At 44.9% G+C, this 22,609-nt stretch overlaps 1 protein-coding gene across 2 annotated transcripts in view; it reads left to right on the plus strand.

Moving 5' to 3' along the window:
* Positions 1-22,609, plus strand: part of PAK4 (p21 (RAC1) activated kinase 4) — an 85,801-nt gene that overhangs the window by 59,505 nt on the left and 3,687 nt on the right. For both annotated transcript variants that reach the window (XM_056539804.1, XM_056539803.1), the window contains exons 4-8: positions 2,872-3,291; positions 10,535-10,668; positions 12,640-12,766; positions 12,874-12,999; positions 13,878-14,012. In XM_056539804.1, the coding sequence (XP_056395779.1) occupies positions 2,872-3,291; positions 10,535-10,668; positions 12,640-12,766; positions 12,874-12,999; positions 13,878-14,012 (942 nt within the window). The remainder of the gene's footprint in view (positions 1-2,871; positions 3,292-10,534; positions 10,669-12,639; positions 12,767-12,873; positions 13,000-13,877; positions 14,013-22,609) is intronic.

Genomic DNA, 22,609 nt, shown 5'->3' on the forward strand with positions numbered 1-22,609 from the left:
AAAATCATGCTGAAAAACTCTGCTTATACTCGAGTATAGAGATGAGCGAACTTACAGTAAATTCGATTCATCACGAACTTCTCGGCTCGGCAGTTGATGACTTTTCCTGCATAAATTATTTCAGCTTTCAGGTGCTCCCGTGGGCTGGAAAAGGTGGATACAGTCCTAGGAGACTCTTTCCTAGGACTGTATCCACCTTTTCCAGCCCACGGGAGCACCGGAAAGCTGAAATAATTTATGCAGGAAAAGTCATAAACTGCCGAGCCGAGAAGTTCGTGACGAATCGAATTTATTGTAAGTTCGCTCATCTCTACTCGAGTATATCCGTATATACTCGAGTAGAGATGAGAGAACTTACAGTAAATTCGAATGAATTTACTGTAAATTATATGAATGAAGATGCATTCAGTGAATTACTCACGACCACACCGTCAGGTCTCCTTGAAGAGTTTCTTATTTATTTGCATGATGATTACTTTCTGGCCACATAAGATATTTCTTTTCAATCATATAGGAATAGGAATATGATTGAAAAGAAATATCTGATGTGACCAGAAAGTAATCATGCAAATAAATAAGATAATCTGCAAGAAGACCTGACGGTGTGGTCGTGAGTAATTGACTGAATGCATATTCATTCATATAGATATGTGCTTGCCGCATGCTATCCAGGTATATCTAACTAGGCTTGTACTGATGGTGACCGATAGCACCACTTACCTGTGATGGACTTGTTACATGCCTAACAAAATACATATTATGTACAAAAGGAACCTGTTGCCATTGAATGGGGTAGCCCTGTGTGTCTGCTCATAGGAGAATATGAAACGTATGTCCTGCTGCGCGGCGTGAAATACGCTGCATTTACACTACTTGACCCTACCCTAAAGAGAGATTCCAAGCATACAAAATATTTTACAATTAAATGGGGGTGCTTTAAAAAAAAAAAAATAATAATAAAAAGGTGCATTCTCACCTGCCCTGACTTACTGCAGCTGCTGTTTTAGTTACCTATCTCTGCTGCTACCCGCGTCCTCTGACATTTCCTTCCTACAGGTAATGCCCACTTCAGCTAATTACTGGTCAAGGTGGGTCACCGCTGTGGCTAGTGATTGGCTGAGTTGCCATTTCCTGCAGAAAGGAAAATTCAAAGGAAGCTGTGAGCAGCCAGTTCCGGGAACTCTTGCAACAGTAGCTATGAGCAATTGAGGCAGGTAAATATCCATTATAAAACATTTTGTATGCATACAATACTTCTTTAGGGCAGGGTCACACACAACGCATCTGCAGTGTATTTGACGCTGCGGATGCATCTGCAGTGTATTTGACGCTGCGGATGCATCTGCGGATGAGCTGCCGGCAGTCACAGAGTTTGTCAGCTCGTGGCTGCTGGCAGAAAATCAGAGCAGATACACAGAGATACAAGGAGCAGGCAGCGTGCTCTGCAATCACTCTGTGACTGCTTGCAGCGCATACCCATAGTCAGATACGCTGCGCATGCTCTGTGTGTGACCCTGCCCTTAAGGTCTATTCACATGTACAGTATCCTGCACATATTTGATTTGCAGGATTTAAAGCTGCAGATTTGATGCTGTGTTCCGTCATTTAGCTTAAGTTGAAATCTGCAGCATCAAATCTGCTATCAAATATATATGCAGGATAATGTACATATGAATACGCCCTTAAGGGTCTATTCACACGTACAGTATTCTACGCAGATTTGATGCACAGGATTTCAAGCTGTGTTCACTCATTCAGTTTACATTGAAATCTGCAACAGAAAATCCTGCGCATCAAATCTGCGTAGAAATATGAAGCCTGAAATGTCACGCCCCCTCCCATAGACATGAATGGAGGGGGCGTGGCAAGACGTTACGTCCCCAGTACCGGAAACCCCGAGGTGCAGGTGCTGCAGGGAGATTGCGGGGGTCCCAGCAGCAGTCCCCCCCCCCCCCCCCAGATCAGACATCTTATCCCCTATGCTTTGGATAGGGGATAAGATGTTTTTGCCCGGAAAACCCCTTTAATAAATGTGCTGCTCCTACACATTACCAGCACACAAAAAAAGGTGTAGAAAAATGCTTCACTTACAACTACAATGATAAATGCTTCACTTACACCTACAATGATAAATGCTTTACTTACACCTACAATGATAAATGCTTCATTTACACCTACAATGATAAATGCTTCACTTACACCTACAATGATAAATGCTTCACTTACACCTACAATGATAAATGCTTCACTTACACCTACAATGATAAATGCTTCACTTACACCTACAATGATAAATGCTTCACTTACACCTACAATGATAAATGCTTCACTTACACCTACAATGATAAATGCTTCACTTACACCTACAATGATAAATGCTTCACTTACACCTACAATGATGAATGCTTCTCTTACACCTACAATGATGAATGCTTCTCTTACACCTACAATGATGAATGCTTCACTTACACCTACAATGATAAATGCTTCACTTACACCTACAATGATAAATGCTTCACTTACACCTACAATGATAAATGCTTCACTTACACCTACAATGATAAATGCTTCACTTACACCTACAATGATGAATGCTTCACTTACACCTACAATGATGAATGCTTCTCTTACACCTACAATGATAAATGCCGGCCGCTATGTTTAGAAAAACCTTCTAAAGCAAAAGTCGCAATGAAAAGTCTCAAAACAGCATCTGAGACAAACTGAGACAAATGTACATCTCAAAACTAGGGTAAAACCAATGATGAATTCCCCCCCCATTATGTGGACTAAACCTCTATTGACACATACCTGGCATTGAGTAACAGGTTTTATATCTACAAAATAATAATAATTAATTTGTTTCTACAGATACCGGATTCACGTTCGGCCAACCCTCTCGACCCCAAAAATCATTCAAGCAAAGGCAGTTCTCGTCCGCCGCCACCGCTTCACCCCAAACCTAAACCCCCAGAAAAGCCGTCTCCAGCCAGTCTCCCCCAGCACAGCTCCGACCCCCAGCTCTCTCGCCCCCCACAGACACAACAACCTCCCCAGCCTCGTTCCCCACAAAGAGAGCCCCAGCGGGTGTCACACGAGCAGTTTAGGGCGGCCCTGCAGATGGTGGTGGATCCCGGCGACCCCCGATCCTACTTGGATAACTTCATCAAAATCGGCGAGGGCTCTACAGGGATTGTTTGCATCGCTACCATCAAGAGTTCTGGGAAACTGGTCGCCGTCAAGAAGATGGATCTCCGCAAGCAGCAGAGGAGGGAACTTCTATTCAACGAGGTAAGGCCATAGACCCAGATTTATCACAGAATGTCTACGGTAGAGATATTTCCCCACGTTTATTTGGGTGGTGGGTTTGACCTGCGTCCATCTTATTTATCAAGATGCAGCAGGATGATGTATTTTGCGCAGCTCTGCTGTGGTGGGAAAAGCTCTACCACATACACTTTATCTAGACGCTTGTGAGGGAGGGAAGTAGACACTTTCCCGGGTCCTGAATTCGGAAGGTTTGGTGTTTTTACTTTCACAGAGCTGCCGGGACATTTTTACTTGCATTTTAGAAGCTACAATCAAATTTGATTGTGGTGTCTAAGGGGTTAAAGCCGGGCATCACTGTGATCAGTGGTGTCTGGCATTAGAGATGGGTCCTGGTGACAGATAGCAGCCAGGACCACCCAGCTATGACCCGCGCTCGCTCAGCTCCTGAACACGCGTCATAGAAGGGGAGTGGGATATTGTAGTCTACAAGAGGTTAAAGGGGTACTCCGGTGGAAAACATATTTTATTTATTTATTTATTTTTTAACCCCTTCACGACGAGCGACGTACATGTACGGCGCCGCGAATTGTCACTTGGCGCGCGGCGACGTACATGTACGTCGCAGGGTTCCGGGAGCGCCGCGTCACCGGTAGCGGTGATCGGGCCGGGATGACTGCTGTTATCTAACAGCAGGCATCCCGGCACATCGCCGAGGGGGGTCCTGAGACCCCCCCCATGACCGCGATGCGCGCAAATCGCAGGTCAATTCAGACCTGCGATCTGCGCGATTCCGGGTCATACGGGTCACTGGTGACCCGGTGACCCTGAAAATAAGAGGGATCGTAGGTGTCCGAGACACCCTAGATCCCCCTAAAGGGATAGGAGTTTGGTGGCAGGGTTGCCACCCCTCCTATCCCTGCTATTGGTCGGCCGAGCGACTGACCGATAGCAGACCGGGGGAGGGGGGGTTAAAGTTTGGTTCCCCCGCTTTGCCCACCTATCGGTGTCCGGGCAAAACGGGGGAACCGTCCAGGGAGGGTCGGCACCGAAGGTCCCTACCTGGATCCCGGATCGCGATCCTCCATGCGGGTGAGTTGTTGCCTAGCAACATCCGGAGGGCCACAGTTTACAGTGGTCTCTAAACAGTGGCCCTCCAGATGTTGCAAAACTACAACTCCCAGCATGCCCAGACAGCTGTTTGCAACATCTGGAGGGCCACAGTTTTGAGACCACTGGACAGTGATTTACAACTTGAACCCCTCTAAATCTTGCAAAACTACAATTCCCAGCATTCAGGAACAGCATAAGGCTGTCTTGGCATGCTGGGAGTTGTACTTGCTTGCCTCCAGCCATTGCATAACTACATCTCCCAGCATGCCCTTCTGCAATCAGTACATGCTGGGAGTTGCAGTTTTGCAACAGCTGGAGGCACACTGGTTGGAAAATACTGAGTTAGGTCATAGAACCTAACTCAAGGTTTTCCAGCCAGCGTGCCTCCAGCTGTTGCAAAACTACAACTCCCAGCATGCATGGTCCAGTGCATGCTGGGAGTTGTAGTTTTGACCCCCCTCCCATGTGAATGTACAGGTTACATTCACACTGGCGGCAGATTACAGCGAGTTCCCCGCTGCAAATTTGAGATGCGGCAAATTTTCCGCCGCAGCTCAAACTCCTAGCGGGAGACTCAGTGTAATCTGCCTCCAGTGTGAATGTAACCTAAAAACACTACACTACCACAAAATAAAGAGTAAAACACTACATATACACACGTACACTGCCCCCCCCCCACCCCCCTTCTCCAATAAAAATGAAAAACGTATTGTATGGCAGTGTTTCTAAGATGGAGCCTCCAGCTGTTGCAAAACAAAAACTCCCAGCATTTCTGGACAGCAATTGACTGTCCAAGCATGCTGGGAGTTTTGCAACAGCTGGAGGCACCCTGTTTGGGAATCACTGGCGTAGAATACCCCTATGTCCACCCCTATGCAAGTCCCTAATTCAGGCCTCAAATGCGCATGGCGCTCTCACTTTGGAGCCCTGTCGTATTTCAAGGCAACAGAATAGGGTCACATATGGGGTATCGCCGTACTCGGGAGAAATTGCCTAACAAATTTTGGGGGGCTTTTTCTCCTTTTACCCCTTATGAAAAGGAACAGTTGGGGTCTACACCAGCATGTTAGTGTAAAAAAATAAAAAATGTTCACTAACATGCTGGTGTTGCCGCATACTTTTCATTTTCACAAGAGGTAAAAGGGAAAAACGCCCCCCAAAATTTGTAACACAATTTCTCCCGAGTACGGAGATACCCCATATGTGGGCGCAAAGTGCTCTGGGGGCGCACAACAAGGCCCAGAAGGGAGAGTGCGCCATGTACATTTGAGGTGATTTGCACAGAGGTGGCTGATTGTTACAGCGGTTCTGACAAACGCAAAAAAAAAACACACCCACATGTGACCCCATTTTGAAAACTAGTCCCCTCACAGAATGTAATGAGGGGTGCAGTGAGAATTTACACCCCACTGGTGTCTGACGGATCTTTGGAACAGTGGTCCGTGAAAATGAAAAATTTTGCACAGCCCACTGTTCCAAAGATCTGTCAGACACCAGTGGGGGCTAAATGCTCACTGTACCCCTCATTACATTCTGTGAGGGGTCTAGTTTCCAAAATGGTATGCCATGTGGGGGTTATTTTGCTGTTCTGGCACCATAGGGGCTTCCTAAATGCGACATGCCCCCGAGCAAAATTTGCTCTCAAAAGGCCAAATATCACTCCTTCTCTTCTGAGCATTGTAGTTCGCCCGTAGTGCACTTCAGGTCCACTTATGGGGTACCTCCATACTCAGAAGAGATGGGGTTACAAATTTTGGGGGGTCTTTTCTGCTATTAACCCTTTTTTTTTTTTTTTTTTTACATATGCAAAAGTCGTGAAACACATGTGGGGTATTAAGGCTCACTTAATTCCTTGTTACGTTCCTCAAGGGGTCTAGTTTCCAAAATGGTATGCCATGTTTTTTTTTTTTGCTGTTCTGGCACCATAGGGGCTTCCTAAAGGTGACATGCCCCCCAAAAACCATTTCAGAAAAACGTACTCTCTAAAATCCCCTTGTCGCTCCTTCGCTTCTGAGCCCTCTACTGCGCCCGCCGAACACTTTACATAGACATATGAGGTATGTGCTTACTCGAGAGAAATTGGGCTACAAATATAAGTATACATTTTCTCCTTTTACCACTTGTAAAAATTCAAAAATTGGGTCTACAAGAACATGCGAGTGTAAAAAATGAAGATTTTGAATTTTCTCCTTCACTTTGCTGCTTTTCCTGTGAAACACCTAAAGGGTTAAAACATTTACTGAATGTCATTTTGAATACTTTGGGGGGTGTAGTTTTTATAATGGGTCATTTATGGGGTATTTCTAATATGAAGACCCTTCAAATCCACTTCAAACCTGAACTGGTCCCTGAAAAATTGCGAGTTTGAACATTTTGTGAAAAATTTCCAAATTGCTGCTGAACTTTGAAGCCCTCTGGTGTCTTCCAAAAGTAAAAACTCATCAATTTTTTGATGCAAATATAAAGTAGACATATTGTATATGTGAATAAAAAAAAATTATTTGGAATATCCATTTTCCTTACAAGCAGAGAGCTTCAAAGTTAGAAAAATGCAAAATTTTTTATTTTTTCATCAAATTTTGGGATTTTTCACCAAGAAAGGATGCAAGTTACCACAAAAATTTACCACTAAGTTAAAGTAGAATATGTCACGAAAAAACAATCTCAGAATCAGAATGATAACTAAAAGCATTCCAGAGTTATTAATGTTTAAAGTGACAGTGGTCAGATGTGCAAAAAAGGGCTTCGTCCTAGAGGTGAAAATGGGCTCCGTCCTTAAGGGGTTAAATGAACTGGTGCCAGAAAGTTAAACAGATTTGTAAATTACTTCTATTAAAAAATCTTAATCCTTTTAGTACTTTTTAGCAGCTGTATGCTACCGAGGAAATTCTTTACTTTTTTAATTTATTTTTTGTCTGACCACAGTGCTCTCTGCTGACACCTCTGTCCGTGTCAGGAACTGTCCGGAGCAACATAGGTTTGCTCTGGGTATTTTCTCCTGCTCTTGACAGCTCCTGATACAGGCATCAGGTGTCAGCAGAGAGCACTGTGGACAAGACAAAAAAGAAATAAAAAAAATTAAGATTTTCTTCTGTAGCATACAGCTGCTAAAAAGTACTAAAAGGATTAAGATTTTTTTAATAGAAGTAATTTACAAATCTGTTTAACTTTCTGGCACCAGTACATTTAAAAAAAAAAAAAAAACGTTTTCCACCGGAGTACCCCTTTAAAGGTTGAATTGCGGAAGGCAGAAGTGATTCTCACGCCTACTGGTAGGTGGTGTAGCTTTGCGCCTAAATAAGTACCTTTTGCGCACATAATAGCGACTTTTGACAAAAGTCACAAATGATAAATACGTGACCACTGCAGGGTCAAAAAGAAAAAGTTCTACGGGTAGGAAAAAAGTATGAAACTGTCTATATCAAAAGACGCATAAAAGTCGCTAAATCTTCTGCTTGCGCCTGAACCGCGCCAAAAAATATACAAAAAAATAAAATGCTCTAAAAGCTCTTCAAAGATATCCTGCCTTCTTGTGGGAAGTATTCATTGCTCTGTTGGGGTTTTATCGCTCTCCCTTTAAGGCATTTTTTTCCCAACCACTGTGCCTCCAGCTGTTGCAGAACTACAGATCCCAGCATTCCCGGACAGCCGACTGCATGCTGGGAGTTGTAGTTTTGCAACAGCTGGAGGCACCCTGGTTGGGAAACACTGCCTGAGACATTTCTAGTCACACTGCGCTTCAACCCTCTACTGAGGTATACGTTGGTAGGATTTACTAAAGGCTGCAACGCAAAGGTTCCCATAGCAATGAGTAGAAACAAATCCCCATAGCAAACCTCTTCTACTCTGTGCAGTTCCCAAGACAAGCAGAGATGTCAGCAGAGAGCACTGTTGCCAGACAGAAAACAACAACAACTCAACTTCAACAGCTGATAATTATTGGAAGGATTAAGATTTTTTAATAGAAGTCATTTACAAATCTGTTACATTTTCTGGAGCCAGTTGATGTGAGAGAATTTTTTTTTTACTGGAACACCCCTTTAACACAATCTTAACTTCATGTAGCAGAATTTCTGAGCTGAATATTTTTGCCGGATTCCGCACAGAAATCCTGTTGTGTGAACATTTATCCTAAGAAATAGCTGCAGTACCAAACACTGTCCATAAACAGAAGTGGCGCTGTTTGCGGAAGAAAGCTGCCTGTTTTTTTCTTTTCTCACCCAACCGCTTTAAACTCTGTGACTGGATTTACAAAGGATTATTATGACTCTGTATGCTAGCCATATGGTTGCCAAAAAGTATGATTTGGACAATGCAGGGAAACTTTCCCAAAGATTGGTTTTTGTAAATAAGAATTTTGTGTTTTCCCATGTGTTGATCCGATGCTGTTTTTGGCTCTGGCTCACCCACATAGTCATGAGACCAAAGACCATGATTCTGTTCAGATGTTTCTACATTGCACAATCGCAGGACGGTTCTGTTTGGTAATATGTTACAGGACATAGTGATAGGGATTGGTGTATTATAAGGAACACATGGAAAAGTATATAAATGCTGCCCAAACCGCGGTTGCATAAAGAGGTACTTCGGTGGAAATCAATTTATTTTAAATCAACTGGTGCCAGAAAGTTAAACAGATCTGTAAATTACTTCTATTAAAAAATCTTCATCCTTCCAGTACTTATCAGCTGCTTTAGTTATTTTCTTTTTAAATTTCCTTTCTGTCTGACCACAGTGCTCTCTGCTGACACCTCTGTCCATGTCAGGAACTGTCCGGAGCAGGAGAGGTTTTCTATAGGGATTTGGGCAGTTCCTGCTCTGGACAGTTCCTGACATGGACAGAGGTGTCAGCAGAGAGCACTGTGATCAGAAAGATTTTTTTTTTTTTTTTTAATCAGCTGCTGTATGCTCCACAGGAAGTTCTTTTCTTTTTGAATTTCCTTTCTTTCTGATCACAGTGCTCTCTGCTGACACCTCTGTCCATGTCAGGAACTGTCCGGAGCAGGAGATGTTTTCTATAGGGATTTGGGCAGTTCCTGGACAGTTTGGGCAGTTCCTGACATGGACAGAGGTGTCAGCAGAGAGCACTGTGATCAGAAAGATTTTTTTTTAATCAGCTGCTGTATGCTCCACAGGAAGTTCTTTTCTTTTTGAATTTCCTTTCTTTCTGATCACAGTGCTCTCTGCTGACACCTCTGTCCATGTCAGGAACTGTCCAGAGCAGGAGCAAATCCCCATAGCAAACCTCTCCTGCTCTGGACAGTTCCTGACATGGACAGAGGTGTCAGCAGAGAGCACAGTGGTCAGACAGAAAAGAAATTAAAAAAGAAAGGAACTTCCTGTGGAGCATACAGCAGCTGATAAGTACTGGAAGGGTTAAGATTTTTTTTTTTAAATAGAAGTAATTTACAAATCTGTTTAAATTTCTGGCACCAGTTGATTTAAAATAAATTGTTTTCCACCCGAGTAACCCTTTAAAAACGTGCAGGGAGTGGGGGTCCCGGGACACTAGGATTATTCATTGTTTAGAAAATCCGACAAGACCTGGGTAACCAGGCATTGGGGCTGTACTGCTTCCGGCCTGCCTTGAGTGACCTTTCTTTCCTTATCTGTGTATAGGGATAGACACACCACTTAGGGCCAGCAGGAAGGGGAGCAGTTTCATGCTGCTTGCGGTTTGGGCAGCACGAAGCAGATGACAGGTTCCCTTTAAATTGACCCCTTGAAATATGTAGAGTTCTATATCTGCTGCATTTCTATATACTCTCTTAATTTAAACCAGTTTATCCTTGCAACAGTGACATCTAGTGCCTGAATACGGAACTACAGTATTTTTGCTATATGAAGTCACTGCTCTTTATAATTTATTAGCTTCTTAGCTCATTGGTGTAAATCAGTGTTTCCCAACCAGGGCTCCTCCAACTGCTGAAAAAACTACAACTCCCAGCATGCCCGGACAGCCAACGGCTGTCCGGGCATGCTGGGAGTTGTAGTTTTGCAACAGCTGGAGGCACACCGGTTGGTAAACACTGGTTTATAGCAACAGCATATATATTATAAACCTTATTCTCATCTATCCTTCTGTCCAGATCACTTGCTGTAATGTCTCCTTGAGGTCTGTGTAGTCACGTGTAAAGCTTTCTGTGCTCTGCAGGTAGTGATCATGCGGGATTACCAGCACGAGAACGTGGTGGAGATGTACAACAGCTACTTGGTCGGAGATGAGTTGTGGGTTGTGATGGAATTTCTGGAAGGAGGCGCTCTGACGGACATCGTGACACACACCAGGTACGTGCCGGAGATGAATGAGCAATTTCATGCCCATCTGAGCTCAGCTTAGCCTCTGCCCTTTTATCTAGGTATCTAACCAGTGGCATTACAACTCACTGCCTGCCCTAGAGATGTCCCGATAACCATTTTTTTTAAAGACTGAGTCGAGTACAGATACTTTTTCTTAAAGGGGTACTCCACTGGAAAACATGTTTTTTTAATCAACTGAGGCCAGGAAGTTAAACAGATTTGTAAATGACTTCTATTTAAAAAATCTTAATCCTTCCAGTACTTATCAGCTGCTTTATGCTCCACAGACAGTTCTTTTCTTTTTGAATTTCCTTTCTGTCTGACCACAGTGCTCTCTGCTGACACCTCTGTCCATTTTAGGAACAGACCAGAGTAGGAGCAAATCCCCATAGCAAACCTCTCCTGCTCTGGACAGTTCTTGACATGGACAGAGGTGTCAGCAGAGAGCACTGTGGTCAGACAGAAAAGAACTACACAACTTCCTGTGCATCACACAGCAGCTGATAAGTACTGGAAGGATTCAGATTTTGAAATAGAAGTAATTTACAAATCTGTTTAACTTTCTTGTAGCAGTTGATTTAAAAAAAAATATATTTTCCAGTGGAGTACCCCTTTAAGTACTCACCGATACCAATTACCAATACTGTTTTCAAATTGATGTGACAGTTTTTTTTTAATTTTTTTTTTTATATCCTTTAGGGTACGTTCACACGGGCAGATCCACAGCATATTTTACGCTGCGAATCTGCCGATGATAGACCGCTATGTGGTGCCTTTAGATGTGCCTGCTCAGAGCGGCAATACGCTGCTACGAGCAGACACACTGCGATATGCGAGTCGCAGCGTGCATGCGCAGTGTACTTGCACATGGCAGCTGCTCTCGGCCTAGCTCAAGGCAACTCGCACATCGCTTCAGTATGTCTGCTCGTAGCCACGTATTTCCGCTCCGAGCAGGCACATCTAAAGGCAGCATATAGCGGTCCTTCATCAGTAGATGCGCAGCGCAGATTACACTGTGGATCCGCCCGTGTGAACGTACCCTTAATGGGAAAAAGGGGTGTTTGTTTATTTATTTATTTATATATTTTTTATATAAAAAAATATATATATTTTTTATTTTATTTAAACTTTTTTTTTGAAAAGGGGGTGATTCGAGTTTTTTATTGGGTAGGGGTTAATTCACATTTATTATTTTTTACTATGTTTTTTTTTCACTTCTTTAGTCCCCATAGGGCTCTATTACATGCAATCTGTAGATTGCATACACTGATCAATGCTGTGCCATAGCATAGCAGTGATCAATGTTATCGGAGCTCCTTTACTAATGCCTGCCATTGCTGGAGTAAAGGAGCGACGATCGGACGCACAGAGCACGGTAAGGGACCTCCGGACGTCCTCACAGCTGATCAGGACACCGCGATTACATCCCGATCAGCATCCCTGAGCTTAGCCGGCAGTATATTTCAGGACTTTTAGATGTCACGATCAACTTTGATTGCGGCGTCTAAAGGCTTAATGCGGGTCCCGGCTATGACGCGCACTCAGCTGCGCACTGTATTATCTCTGGAGCGGATAGTGCAGTTGGCTTACTGCACCTCCGTGATACCTTTCAGCGGGAGTCCCGCCGACAGGTATCGGATTAGGTATCGGGGACATTTGCACGAGTACAAGTACTTGTGCAAATGTCCAGTATCGGTCCCGATACCAGTATCTGTATTGGGACATCCCTAGCATGCCCAGACAGTCATCGGGTCTAGATGAATTGCACAGAGATTAAAGCCCCTTCATTCCTCAGAGATTCATGTTCTTCTGCAGGGTTTCGATCTTATCCATTGGCGCCTTCTATTTTCCAGTCATTTTTCTCCTCCCGCTGTTATTGGTCACATTCATCAGAGCATCTGTGACTGTTTTCCATTTAGTCGTCTCTCCAGACCTGTCACCGCTGTTGTTTGCTTTCAGGATGAATGAGGAGCAGATTGCCGCTGTATGTGTATCCGTACTGAAAGCTCTGTCCGTGCTCCACGCCCAGGGAGTCATTCACCGGGACATTAAGAGCGACTCTATCCTGCTGACCCACGATGGACGGGTAATGTTCTGATATAATACTTGGAGGAATACCTGTCTGTAGAAAAACACATTGCTGTCTGTCACTCCACTATATATAGCAGCTGTAACTTATTTGTCTGCTTGCAGGTGAAGCTCTCGGACTTTGGGTTCTGCGCCCAAGTAAACAAAGAAGTTCCTCGGCGTAAGTCTCTGGTAGGAACTCCTTACTGGATGGCCCCGGAACTCATTTCCAGGTTACCCTACGGTCCTGAGGTGAGGGTTTATTCCTGGCTCGGTGGCATTGTTTAATGCAGGGTTTCCCAACCTGGGTGCCTCCAGCTTTTGCAAAACTTCAACTCCCAGCATGCCCGGACAGCCTTTGGCTGTCCGGGCATGCTGGGAGTTGTAGTTTTGCAACAGCTGGAGGCACCCTATTTGGGAAACATTGGTTTAAAAGAGTAGTCCAGTGAAAAATAACATATCCCCTATTCAAAGATGGGGGATAAGTTATAGATCACTGGTGGTCCGAGTGCTGGGACCCCCCGCGATCTCCCGCACGGGGCCGCAACCGGCTCACCCCCTCCATGTATCTCTATGGGGTACACGTAGGGGCGTGTTGGCCGGCGATCTGTGCGGTGGTTGGCACTAGAGATGAGCGAACTTACAGTAAATTCGATTCGTCACGAACTTCTCGGCTCGGCAGTTGACTTATCCTGCATAAATTAGTTCAGCCTTCAGGTGCTCCCGTGAGCTGGAAAAGGTGGATACAGTCCTAGGAGACTCTTTCCTAGGACTGTATCCACCTTTTCCAGCCCACCGGAGCACCTGAAAGCTGAACTAATTTATGCAGGATAAAAGTCATCAACTGCCGAGCCGAGAAGTTCGTGACGAATCGAATTTACTGTAATTTCGCTCATCTCTAGTTGGCACGCCCCCTTTCAGCTGACTTCAGTTTGCCGGAAGCTGACATACGTACCCGGCAGGAAGCTGCCGCCGGCTCACCCCCTCCATATGTATCTATAGGGTACATGGAGGGGTCGATCTATAACTTATCCCTTATCCTTGGTAGGAGATAAGTTATTTTCCACTTCCCAGCTCCATTAATGTGACCTCATTGTACGATTGTCCTTATGTATTCCCGTTCCCCTCAGGTGGATATCTGGTCCCTGGGTATCATGGTGATAGAGATGGTAGATGGAGAACCGCCCTACTTTAATGAACCTCCGCTGAAGGCTATGAAGATGATTCGGGACAATATGCCACCAAAACTGAAGAATGTGCAAAAGGTAAGAGAAGCAATGGTGGGGCATTATATTGATAAGTGCAGGGTTACATGTAGCGCAGCTGCAGCATATTCCACACTGTGAGTGTGATGATGCCAGTCACTAGAGCGAGCTCCCTGCTGCGGTGGGTAGTCCAGTGTGTCTGCTCGTACCAGATCTGCAGCGGGAAATCTGCATGGAGCTACGCCGGCCGCAGCAGGGAGCTCTCTCTAGTGACTGTGCATTCACTACGTGTGACCCTACCCTAAAGCTATAATGTGAGATCAGAGGGTAAATGACAATATATTTGTAGTACGAGCTCTCTGATCTGATACCACACGTGTTTGGCCCTAAACACGTTAGTGACCGCCCATACATGTTTTCTGGTGGTCACTAGCCGCAATCTGCCAGTTCAGCCCTGCGCTAACTGCCAGGAGCGGAGAAACCTCAGTTCCTGGCATTTTAACCCATTACATGCCACAGTCAATTCCTGATTGCAGCATTTAAAGGGGTAGTGCAGTGCTGAAAAACGTATCCCCTATCCTAAGGATAGGGGATAAGTTTCAAATTGCGGGGGGTCCGACCACTGGGGCCCCCTGCCATCTCCTGTACGGGGCCCCGTCTCGCTGGCCAGATAGCGGGTGTCGATAGGGGATAAGTTTTTCAGCACCGGATATCTCTTTGAACTCCTCTGTGGGGCTCTGTTAAGCCATCGGCAGCTGGGGGCCTTCTATGCAAGAGACGGCATACAGCCGTGCCGAAGAGAAGCATAAAGACAAAACCCCCCTTTATTTTTTTATTATTATACTTTTTTTTATTATCTCTCTTCTCTCCCACTCTAAAAATTTTTTTTTTATGTAATCAATAAATGATATGAACCTCCAAGATGGTGCAAATAAATAAATAAAAAAATATGGCTGTTTATGTTGACAAAAAAAAAAAAAAAAAGTTATAGCTAGAATGCGAGGATGAGAAAAAAATTGTTTGGGCAAGAAGGCCTGAATTGGCATGGTGCCCCAGCTCTTCTAAATGGAACGTGACGATCATCCCATGTAATGGCGCCTGACACGCCCCCTTTATGCAGCTCTCTGGGAGAGTGGAGATTGCCGAGTACAGGCGGTGTGTTGGATGTCACTACGTGCGGTGGTTGACACATTCCATTCAGGAGGAGAGTCGGGGCTCCGGGCGGGAGATTGTAGGGGGTACCAATGGAAATCTGACATTTATCTCCTATGCTGTGGATACGTTTTTCTATACCAGAGATCTCCTCTTAAAGGGGTACTCCGGTGGAAAACTTTTTTTTTTTAAATCAACTGGTGCCAGAAAGTTAAACCGATTCATAAATTACTTCTATTAAAAAATCTTAATCCTTCCAGTACTTATTAGCTGCTGAATACTACAGAGGAAATTATTTTCTTTTTGGAACACAGAGCTCTCTGCTGACATCATGAGCACAGTGCTCTCTGCTGACATCTCTGTCCATTTTAGGAACTGTCCAGAGTAGGAGAAAAAAAGGCAAACATATGCTGCTCTGGACAGTTCCTAAAATGGACAGAGATGTCAGCAGAGAGCACTGTGCTCGTGATGTCAGCAAAGAGCTCTGTGTTCCAAAAAGAAAATAATTTCCTCTGTAGTATTCAGCCCCTAATAAGTACTGGAAGGATAAAGATTTTTTAATAGAAGTTATTTACAAATCTGTTTAACTTTCTGTCACCAGTTAATAAAAAAAAAAAAAAAAAAAAAAAAAAGTTTTCCACTGGAGTACCCCTGTAAAGGGGTATTCCTGGGCTTAAAGGTGTACTCCGCTGCTCAGCGTTTGGGACTAACTGTTCCGAATGCTGGAGCTCGTGACGTCATCGCCCAGCCCCCTCATGACATCACGCTCTGCCCCCTCAATGCAAGTCTATGGGAGGGGGCGTGACAGCCGTCACGCCCCCTCCCATAGACTTGCATTGAGGGGGCGGGGCTATGATATCACGAGCTCCCGACGCCGGCTCCAGCATTCAGAACAGTTTGTTCCAAACGCTGAGCAGTGGAGTACCCCTTTAAATTTAATTTAATTATTGTTAAATATCTGGGGCTGGTGAAAAAAATGATGATACTTCGGGCAAATTCACACTACGTATTTTCTAAGCACTCGGAAAAGGGAGGGAAATGAAGATGGGAGAAGGCGGCACTGACTTCTTAAAACTTCACCTTTTATTTTTATGTTTCCGCCCTGCCAGGACTTTATTGTAGAAATAGAGTTCAGAGGGAATTTCCTCCAAAACGACAGATAACACATGAAGGCTGGACCCTTACTAACTAGGTATAGCCATCATTTTAGAGCAGTGGTCTTCAACCGGCAGACCTCCAGATGTTGCAAAACTACAATTCTCAGCATGCCCGGACAGCCAACGGCTGTCCGGGCATGCTGGGAGTTGTAGTTTTGCAACATCTGGAGGTCCGCAGGTTGAAGACCACTGTTTTAGAGCTTTAGCCCTCATATCAGGTATATCGGGTATACATCAGGGAACACTCCCAGAGTGTTACAAAAATTAGATGTGAACAGAGTCTTAGAGATGGTAACTCAGGATCAGTAGTAATTGCAATTTAGTTATATGCTCAACTTTGTATGTTAATATCTAGAGATGAGCGAACTTACAGTAAATTCAATTCGTCACGAACTTCTCGGCTCGGCAGTTGATGTCTTTTCCTGCGTAAATTAGTTCAGCCTTCAGGTGCTCCGGTGGGCTGGAAAAGGTGGATACAGTCCTAGGAAAGAGTCTCCTAGGACTGTATCCACCTTTTCCAACCCACGGGAGCACCTGAAAGCTGAACTAATTTATGCAGGAAAAGTCATCAACTGCCGAGCCGAGAAGTTCGTGACGAATCGAATTTACTGTAAGTTCGCTCATCTCTATTAATATCATCCCAACCAGTGGGCCTCCAGCTGTTGCAGAACTAGAACTCCCAGCATGCCGGGATAGCCTTTGGCTTAAAGGGGTACTCCGGTAAAAAACATATATATATTTTTTTTTTAATCAACTGGTGCAACAGATTTGTAAATTACTTCTAGTAAGAAATCTTAATCCTTTCAGTACTTCTTAGCAGCTGTATACTACAGAAGAAATTCTTTTCTTTTTTCATTTCTTTTTTTTGTCTTCTCCACAGTGCTCTCTGCTGACACCTGATGCCCTTATCCCGGAACTGTCCAGAGCAGGAGAAAATCCCCATTGCCGCTCTGGACAGTTCCTGACACGGACAGAGGTGTCAGCAGAGAGCACTGTGGACAAGACAAAAAAAAGAAATTCAAAAAGCAAAGAATTTCCTCTGTAGCATACTGCTGCTAAAAAGTACTGGAAGGATTTTTTTTTATAACTTTTTATTTAATAGAAGTCATTTACAAATCTGTTTAACTTTCTGGCACCAGTTCATTAAAAAAAAAAAAAAAGTTTTCCAGTGGAGTACCCCTTTAAAATTCACAGAGCACACTCAAACATGAATGGGACAGCACCTGTCTATTGTCTCCTATGGGACTGTAAAGCGTATCTCTAAATGCTGTTAAAAACAGATCAGGCAAGATGGCATCCACCATAATAATGTAGAAAAATACAATTAGGAAATAGCTGTAATCAATAGAAAGACAATCTAGGGGATATATTTCCATTTGACCCCTTCCTGCCCCAGGACATATCCTTGGGTTGTGGCAGTAGGGGGGGGGGGGGGGGTTGTATTTGGCGTGGGATCTGGCCGTGATCTTACAAAACAGCCCACAGCTCATTTCAATAGCCATGGGCCAACGCTAATAGCCGGCATGACGACTAAACCCTTAGCGGAGCAGCATTTAAATTCTTGCTGGTGGTGCAGGGGCTTGGATCCATTGTCACGGCAGCCAAAGGTCTTACCTGGCTTTCCGTGGCTTCCAGGGATCTTCTATTGATACAGCCTGTCACATCTACAAAACAGATCTGTAGATCCCCTCTGTAGACAGCTGCCTTATAATAGTCACCCATAGGTGGCGCCAGAGAGACAGTGCTGCTGCTATCTCTATGGGCATGCTGGGAGTGGCAGTTTTGCAACAGCTGGAGGCACCTTGGTTGGGAAACACTGTTATAGATGATCCAATAACTGTCTCTCTGGCGCCACCTATCGGTGACTATCATAATAACAAGGTCTGACTAAAGACTCTGGTCCGTGTAGTTCAACCAGTTATTATTTACTGTCAATCATCTTTAATGTAAAACAAAAATCATGATCCGTTGTTATGTAGTCGGGGGTTTAAGAAGACAAAATTCATCATCCACCTCCTCCTTGAGAGCTTCCATTCTTATAAAAGTGTTTCTAAGCCAGGGTACCTCCAGCTGTTGCCAATCTACAACTTTACAGCAGTGTCTCCCAACCAGGGTGCCTCCAGCTGTTGCAAAACTACAACTCCCAACATGCCCGGACAGCCGTTGGCTGTCCGGGCATGCTGGGAGTTGTAGTTTTGCAACAGCTGGAGGCACCCTGGTTGGGAAACATTGTCTTACAGCATGCCTGGACAACTGTTGGCTGTCCGGGCATGCTGGGAGTTGTAGTTTTGCAACAGCTGGAGGCACACTGGTTGGGAAACACTGCTGTAAAGTTGTAGATTGGCAACAGCTGGAGGTACCCTGGCTTAGAAACACTTTTATAAGAATGGAAGCTCTCAAGGAGGAGGTGGATGATGAATTTTGTCTTCTTAAACCCCCAAATACATAACAACGGATCATGATTTTTGTTTTACATTAAAGATGATTGACAGTAAATAATAACTGGTTGAACTACACGGACCAGAGTCTTTAGTCATACCTTGTTATTATGATAGTCACCGATAGGTGGCGCCAGAGAGACAGTTATTGGATCATCTATAACAGTGTTTCCCAACCAAGGTGCCTCCAGCTGTTGCAAAACTACAACTCCCAGCATGCCCATAGAGATAGCAGCAGTATACAGATAGAGCTGATAGGAGAGGGGTGAGTATGTGATGACATCATTCTGTAGTTCACAGGAAGTCAGCTGAGCCTGAACATACCACTTCCTCTGACACGTTAAACACTGTGATTTTCTGTGGGTCAGACTGGTGATCACATGGCCCAGTTACAGTAATGAAAAGCAGGGATGCAGCTGTGCTGGAATAAAAGAAATGGCACTGTAGGACCAGGGGTGCTGAGTGTTCCTTCGGCTGTCCGGGCATGCTGGGAGTTGTAGTTTGGCAACAGCTGGAGGCACCCTGGTTGGAAAACACTGATCTATAATAACCTGATGTGGAGATCTCTTCTGGATCTTTTATCAGGGTCTGTTCTTCTATTTTGCTGTGATCTTCATTTTAGTTTTAGTTTTTCTATGTTTATCATACATAGCTGTCATTTGTTACATTGAGCAGAGATGATGCCCTGGCAGAGTACGCGGGGTATGAGTAAGCCATGATTTGTTGGTTATCTGCCCAGTTTATAGGAGCGGAGCTGTATACCCGTGCACGTGACCACATGTTGGAGCGCTTTGTGTTATGATGCTGCAGAGAAATCCTGTCACTCCGCATCAGCGTAGACATTGTAATCCCTTTACTCAGCTGACTGCAGACGGTAACAACTGGTCCAACCAGATCTGATCAGCCTGTGTAACACTCGCAGTTAGCAGAGCTGACTTTGTCATTTGATGCCATAATAGCCTGTATTTTGTAACTCTGCTCAGGGATGTATTATTTATGGTTTTACATGGGACTGCAGGAGAACTTATTGCAGTGTTTCCCAACCAGGGTGCCTCCAGCTGTTGAAAAACTACAACTCCCAGCATGCTCTGACAGCCGACAGCTGTCCAGGCATTCTGTAAGTCAGTGTTTCCCAACCAGGGTGCCTCCAGCTGTTGAAAAACTACAACTCCCAGCATGCTTGAACAGCCGACAGCTGTCCAGGCATTCTGTAAGTCAGTGTTTCCCAACCAGGGTGCCTCCAGCTGTTGCAAAACTACAACTCCTAGCATGCTCGGACAGCCAACAGCATTCCAGGCATGCTGTAAGTCAGTGTTTCCCAACCAGGGTGCCTCCAGCTGTTGCAAAACTACAACTCCCAGCATGCTTGAACAGCCGACAGCTGTCCAGGCATGCTGTAAGTCAGTGTTTCCAACCAGGGTGCCTCCAGCTGTTGCAAAACTACAACAGCTGTCCAAGCATGCTGTAAGGCAGGGTCTCCCAACCAGGGTGCCTCCAGCTGTTGCAAAACTACAACTCCCAGCATGCCCGGACAGCCAACGGCTGTCCGGGCATGCTGGGAGTTGTAGTTTTGCAACAGCTGGAGGCACCCTGGTTGGGAGACACTGCTGAAAGTTGTTGATTGGCAGTAGCTAGAGGTACCCTGGCTGGGAAACACTGTTTTATAAGAATGAAAGCTCTCAAGGAAGAGGTTGATGATGAATTTTGTCCGGACATGCTGGGAGTTGTAGTTTTGCAACAGCTGGAGGCACTCTGGTCGGGAAACACTGGCTTATTGCATGGGTCTGGACAAGATATAAATGTTGGCGACAGCTTCTCATAGACCACAGGTTGCTATAAAGAGCTCCTATTGGTAAAAGGAACAAAGTTATGTGTTAAAGGGGAACTCCGGGACAGAACATCTTCTCCTCTATCCATAGGATAAGGGGATAAGTTTCTGATTGCGGGGGTCCAGCTTTTGGGACTCCCACAATCTCCTGCCCGGCAACCCGGCTTTCTCTATGCATAGAGCGACCTCTTCTCCGTGCACGGATTACTGTTGACCACGGAGCGGTGGCCCCCACGCCACTCCATGTATCTCTATGGGAGCGCCAGCATTCGTGTATCTCTGCCTCTTCCATAGAGATACATGGAGGGGCTTATTCCCTATCCTGTGGTTAAGGGGATAAGATGTTCTGTACTAGAGTTCCCCTTTAAGATATTGTTCATAGTACAGTGATGGTATATGATCAGCGATAGTCTGATCTCTGGGGACCCCCACAGTTCTTAAAGGGGTACTCCACTGGAAAAAAAATTTTTTTAATCAACTGGTGCCAGAAAGTTGAACAGATTTGTAAATTACTTCTATTTAAAAATCTTAACCCTTCCAGTACTTATCAGCTGCTTTATGCTCCACAGGAAGTTCTTTTCCTTTAGAATTTCCTTTCTGTCTGACCACAGTGCTCTCTGCTGACACCTCTGTCCATTTTAGGAACTAACCAGAGTAGGAGCAAATCCCCATAGCAAACCTATCCTGCTCTGGACAGTTCCTGACATGGACAGAGGTGTCAGCAGAGAGCACTGTGGTCAGACTGGAAAGTAAGGGAAAAAAATTTTTTTTTATTTTTTCCTGTGGAGCATACAGCAGATGATAAGTACTGGAAGGATTAAGATTTTTAAATAGCAGTCATTTACAAATCTGTTTAACTTTCTGGCATTGGTTGATTTAATAAAAATAAATAAATGTTTTCCAGTGGAGTATCCCTTTAAGAATCAGAGGATGGCAGTACTGATTCAGTGCAGCGGCTTCTTCACAGGTTCTTCTCAGCCACCAGCAGCATCGTTCTGATCAAGTGAATGGGGGCGGCTGGAGTTCCTGCACCACAGGCAGCCAGGGGCGCTACTTCAAAACAAGTGACATGGCTTTAAATCTGGATTTGGCACGATATGCCTCTATAATATATACAGTGTATCTTAGGGCTCATGGGGGTGTTACCCTTCTATAACACAGAAGCCATAGGGTCCCCACGCCCTGCCGGCTCTGCTGTGTCTAGAAGTTGCTGTAATTTGCCTCTTCACCGCTATCTCATTGATAATCGTAATAACAAGGTATGACTACAGACTCTGGTCCGTGTAGTTCAACCAGTTATTATTTACTGTCAATCATCTTTAATGTAAAACATAAATCATGATCCGTTGTTATGTAGTCGGGGTTAAAGAAGACAAAATTCATCATCATCATCCTCCTCCTCCTCCTTGAGAGCTTTCATTCTTATGAAACAGTGTTTCCCAGCCAGGGTGCCTCCAGCTGTTGCAAAGCTGCAACTCCCAGCATGCCCGGACAGCCAAAGGCTGTCCGGGCATGCTGGGAGTTGTAGTTTTGCAACAGCTGGACGCACCCTGGTTGGTAAGCACTGACTTACAGCATGCTTGGATAGCTGTTGTAGTTTTGCAACAGCTGGAGGCACCCTATTTGGGAAACACTGACTTACAGCATGCCTGGACAGCTGTTGGCTGTCCGGGCATGCTGGGAGTTGTAGTTTTGCAACAGCGGGAGGCACCCTGTTTGGGAAACACTGACTTACAGCATGCCTGGACAGCTGTTGTAGTTTTGCAACAGCTGGAGGCACCCTGGCTGGGAAACACTGACTTACAGCATGTCTGGACAGCTGTTGTAGTTTTGCAACAGCTGGAGGCACCCTGGCTGGGAAACACTGACTTACAGCATGCCTGGACAGCGGTTTTAGTTTTACAACAGCTGGAGGCACCCTGGTTGGGAAACACTGACTTACAGCATGCCTGGACAGCGGTTTTAGTTTTACAACAGCTGGAGGCATTCTGGTTGGGAAACACTGACTTACAGCATGCCTGGACAGCGGTTTTAGTTTTACAACAGCTGGAGGCATTCTGGTTGGGAAACACTGACTTACAG

Source organism: Hyla sarda, chromosome 9 (genome assembly GCF_029499605.1).
Source record: "Hyla sarda isolate aHylSar1 chromosome 9, aHylSar1.hap1, whole genome shotgun sequence".
NCBI lineage: Eukaryota > Metazoa > Chordata > Amphibia > Anura > Hylidae > Hyla > Hyla sarda.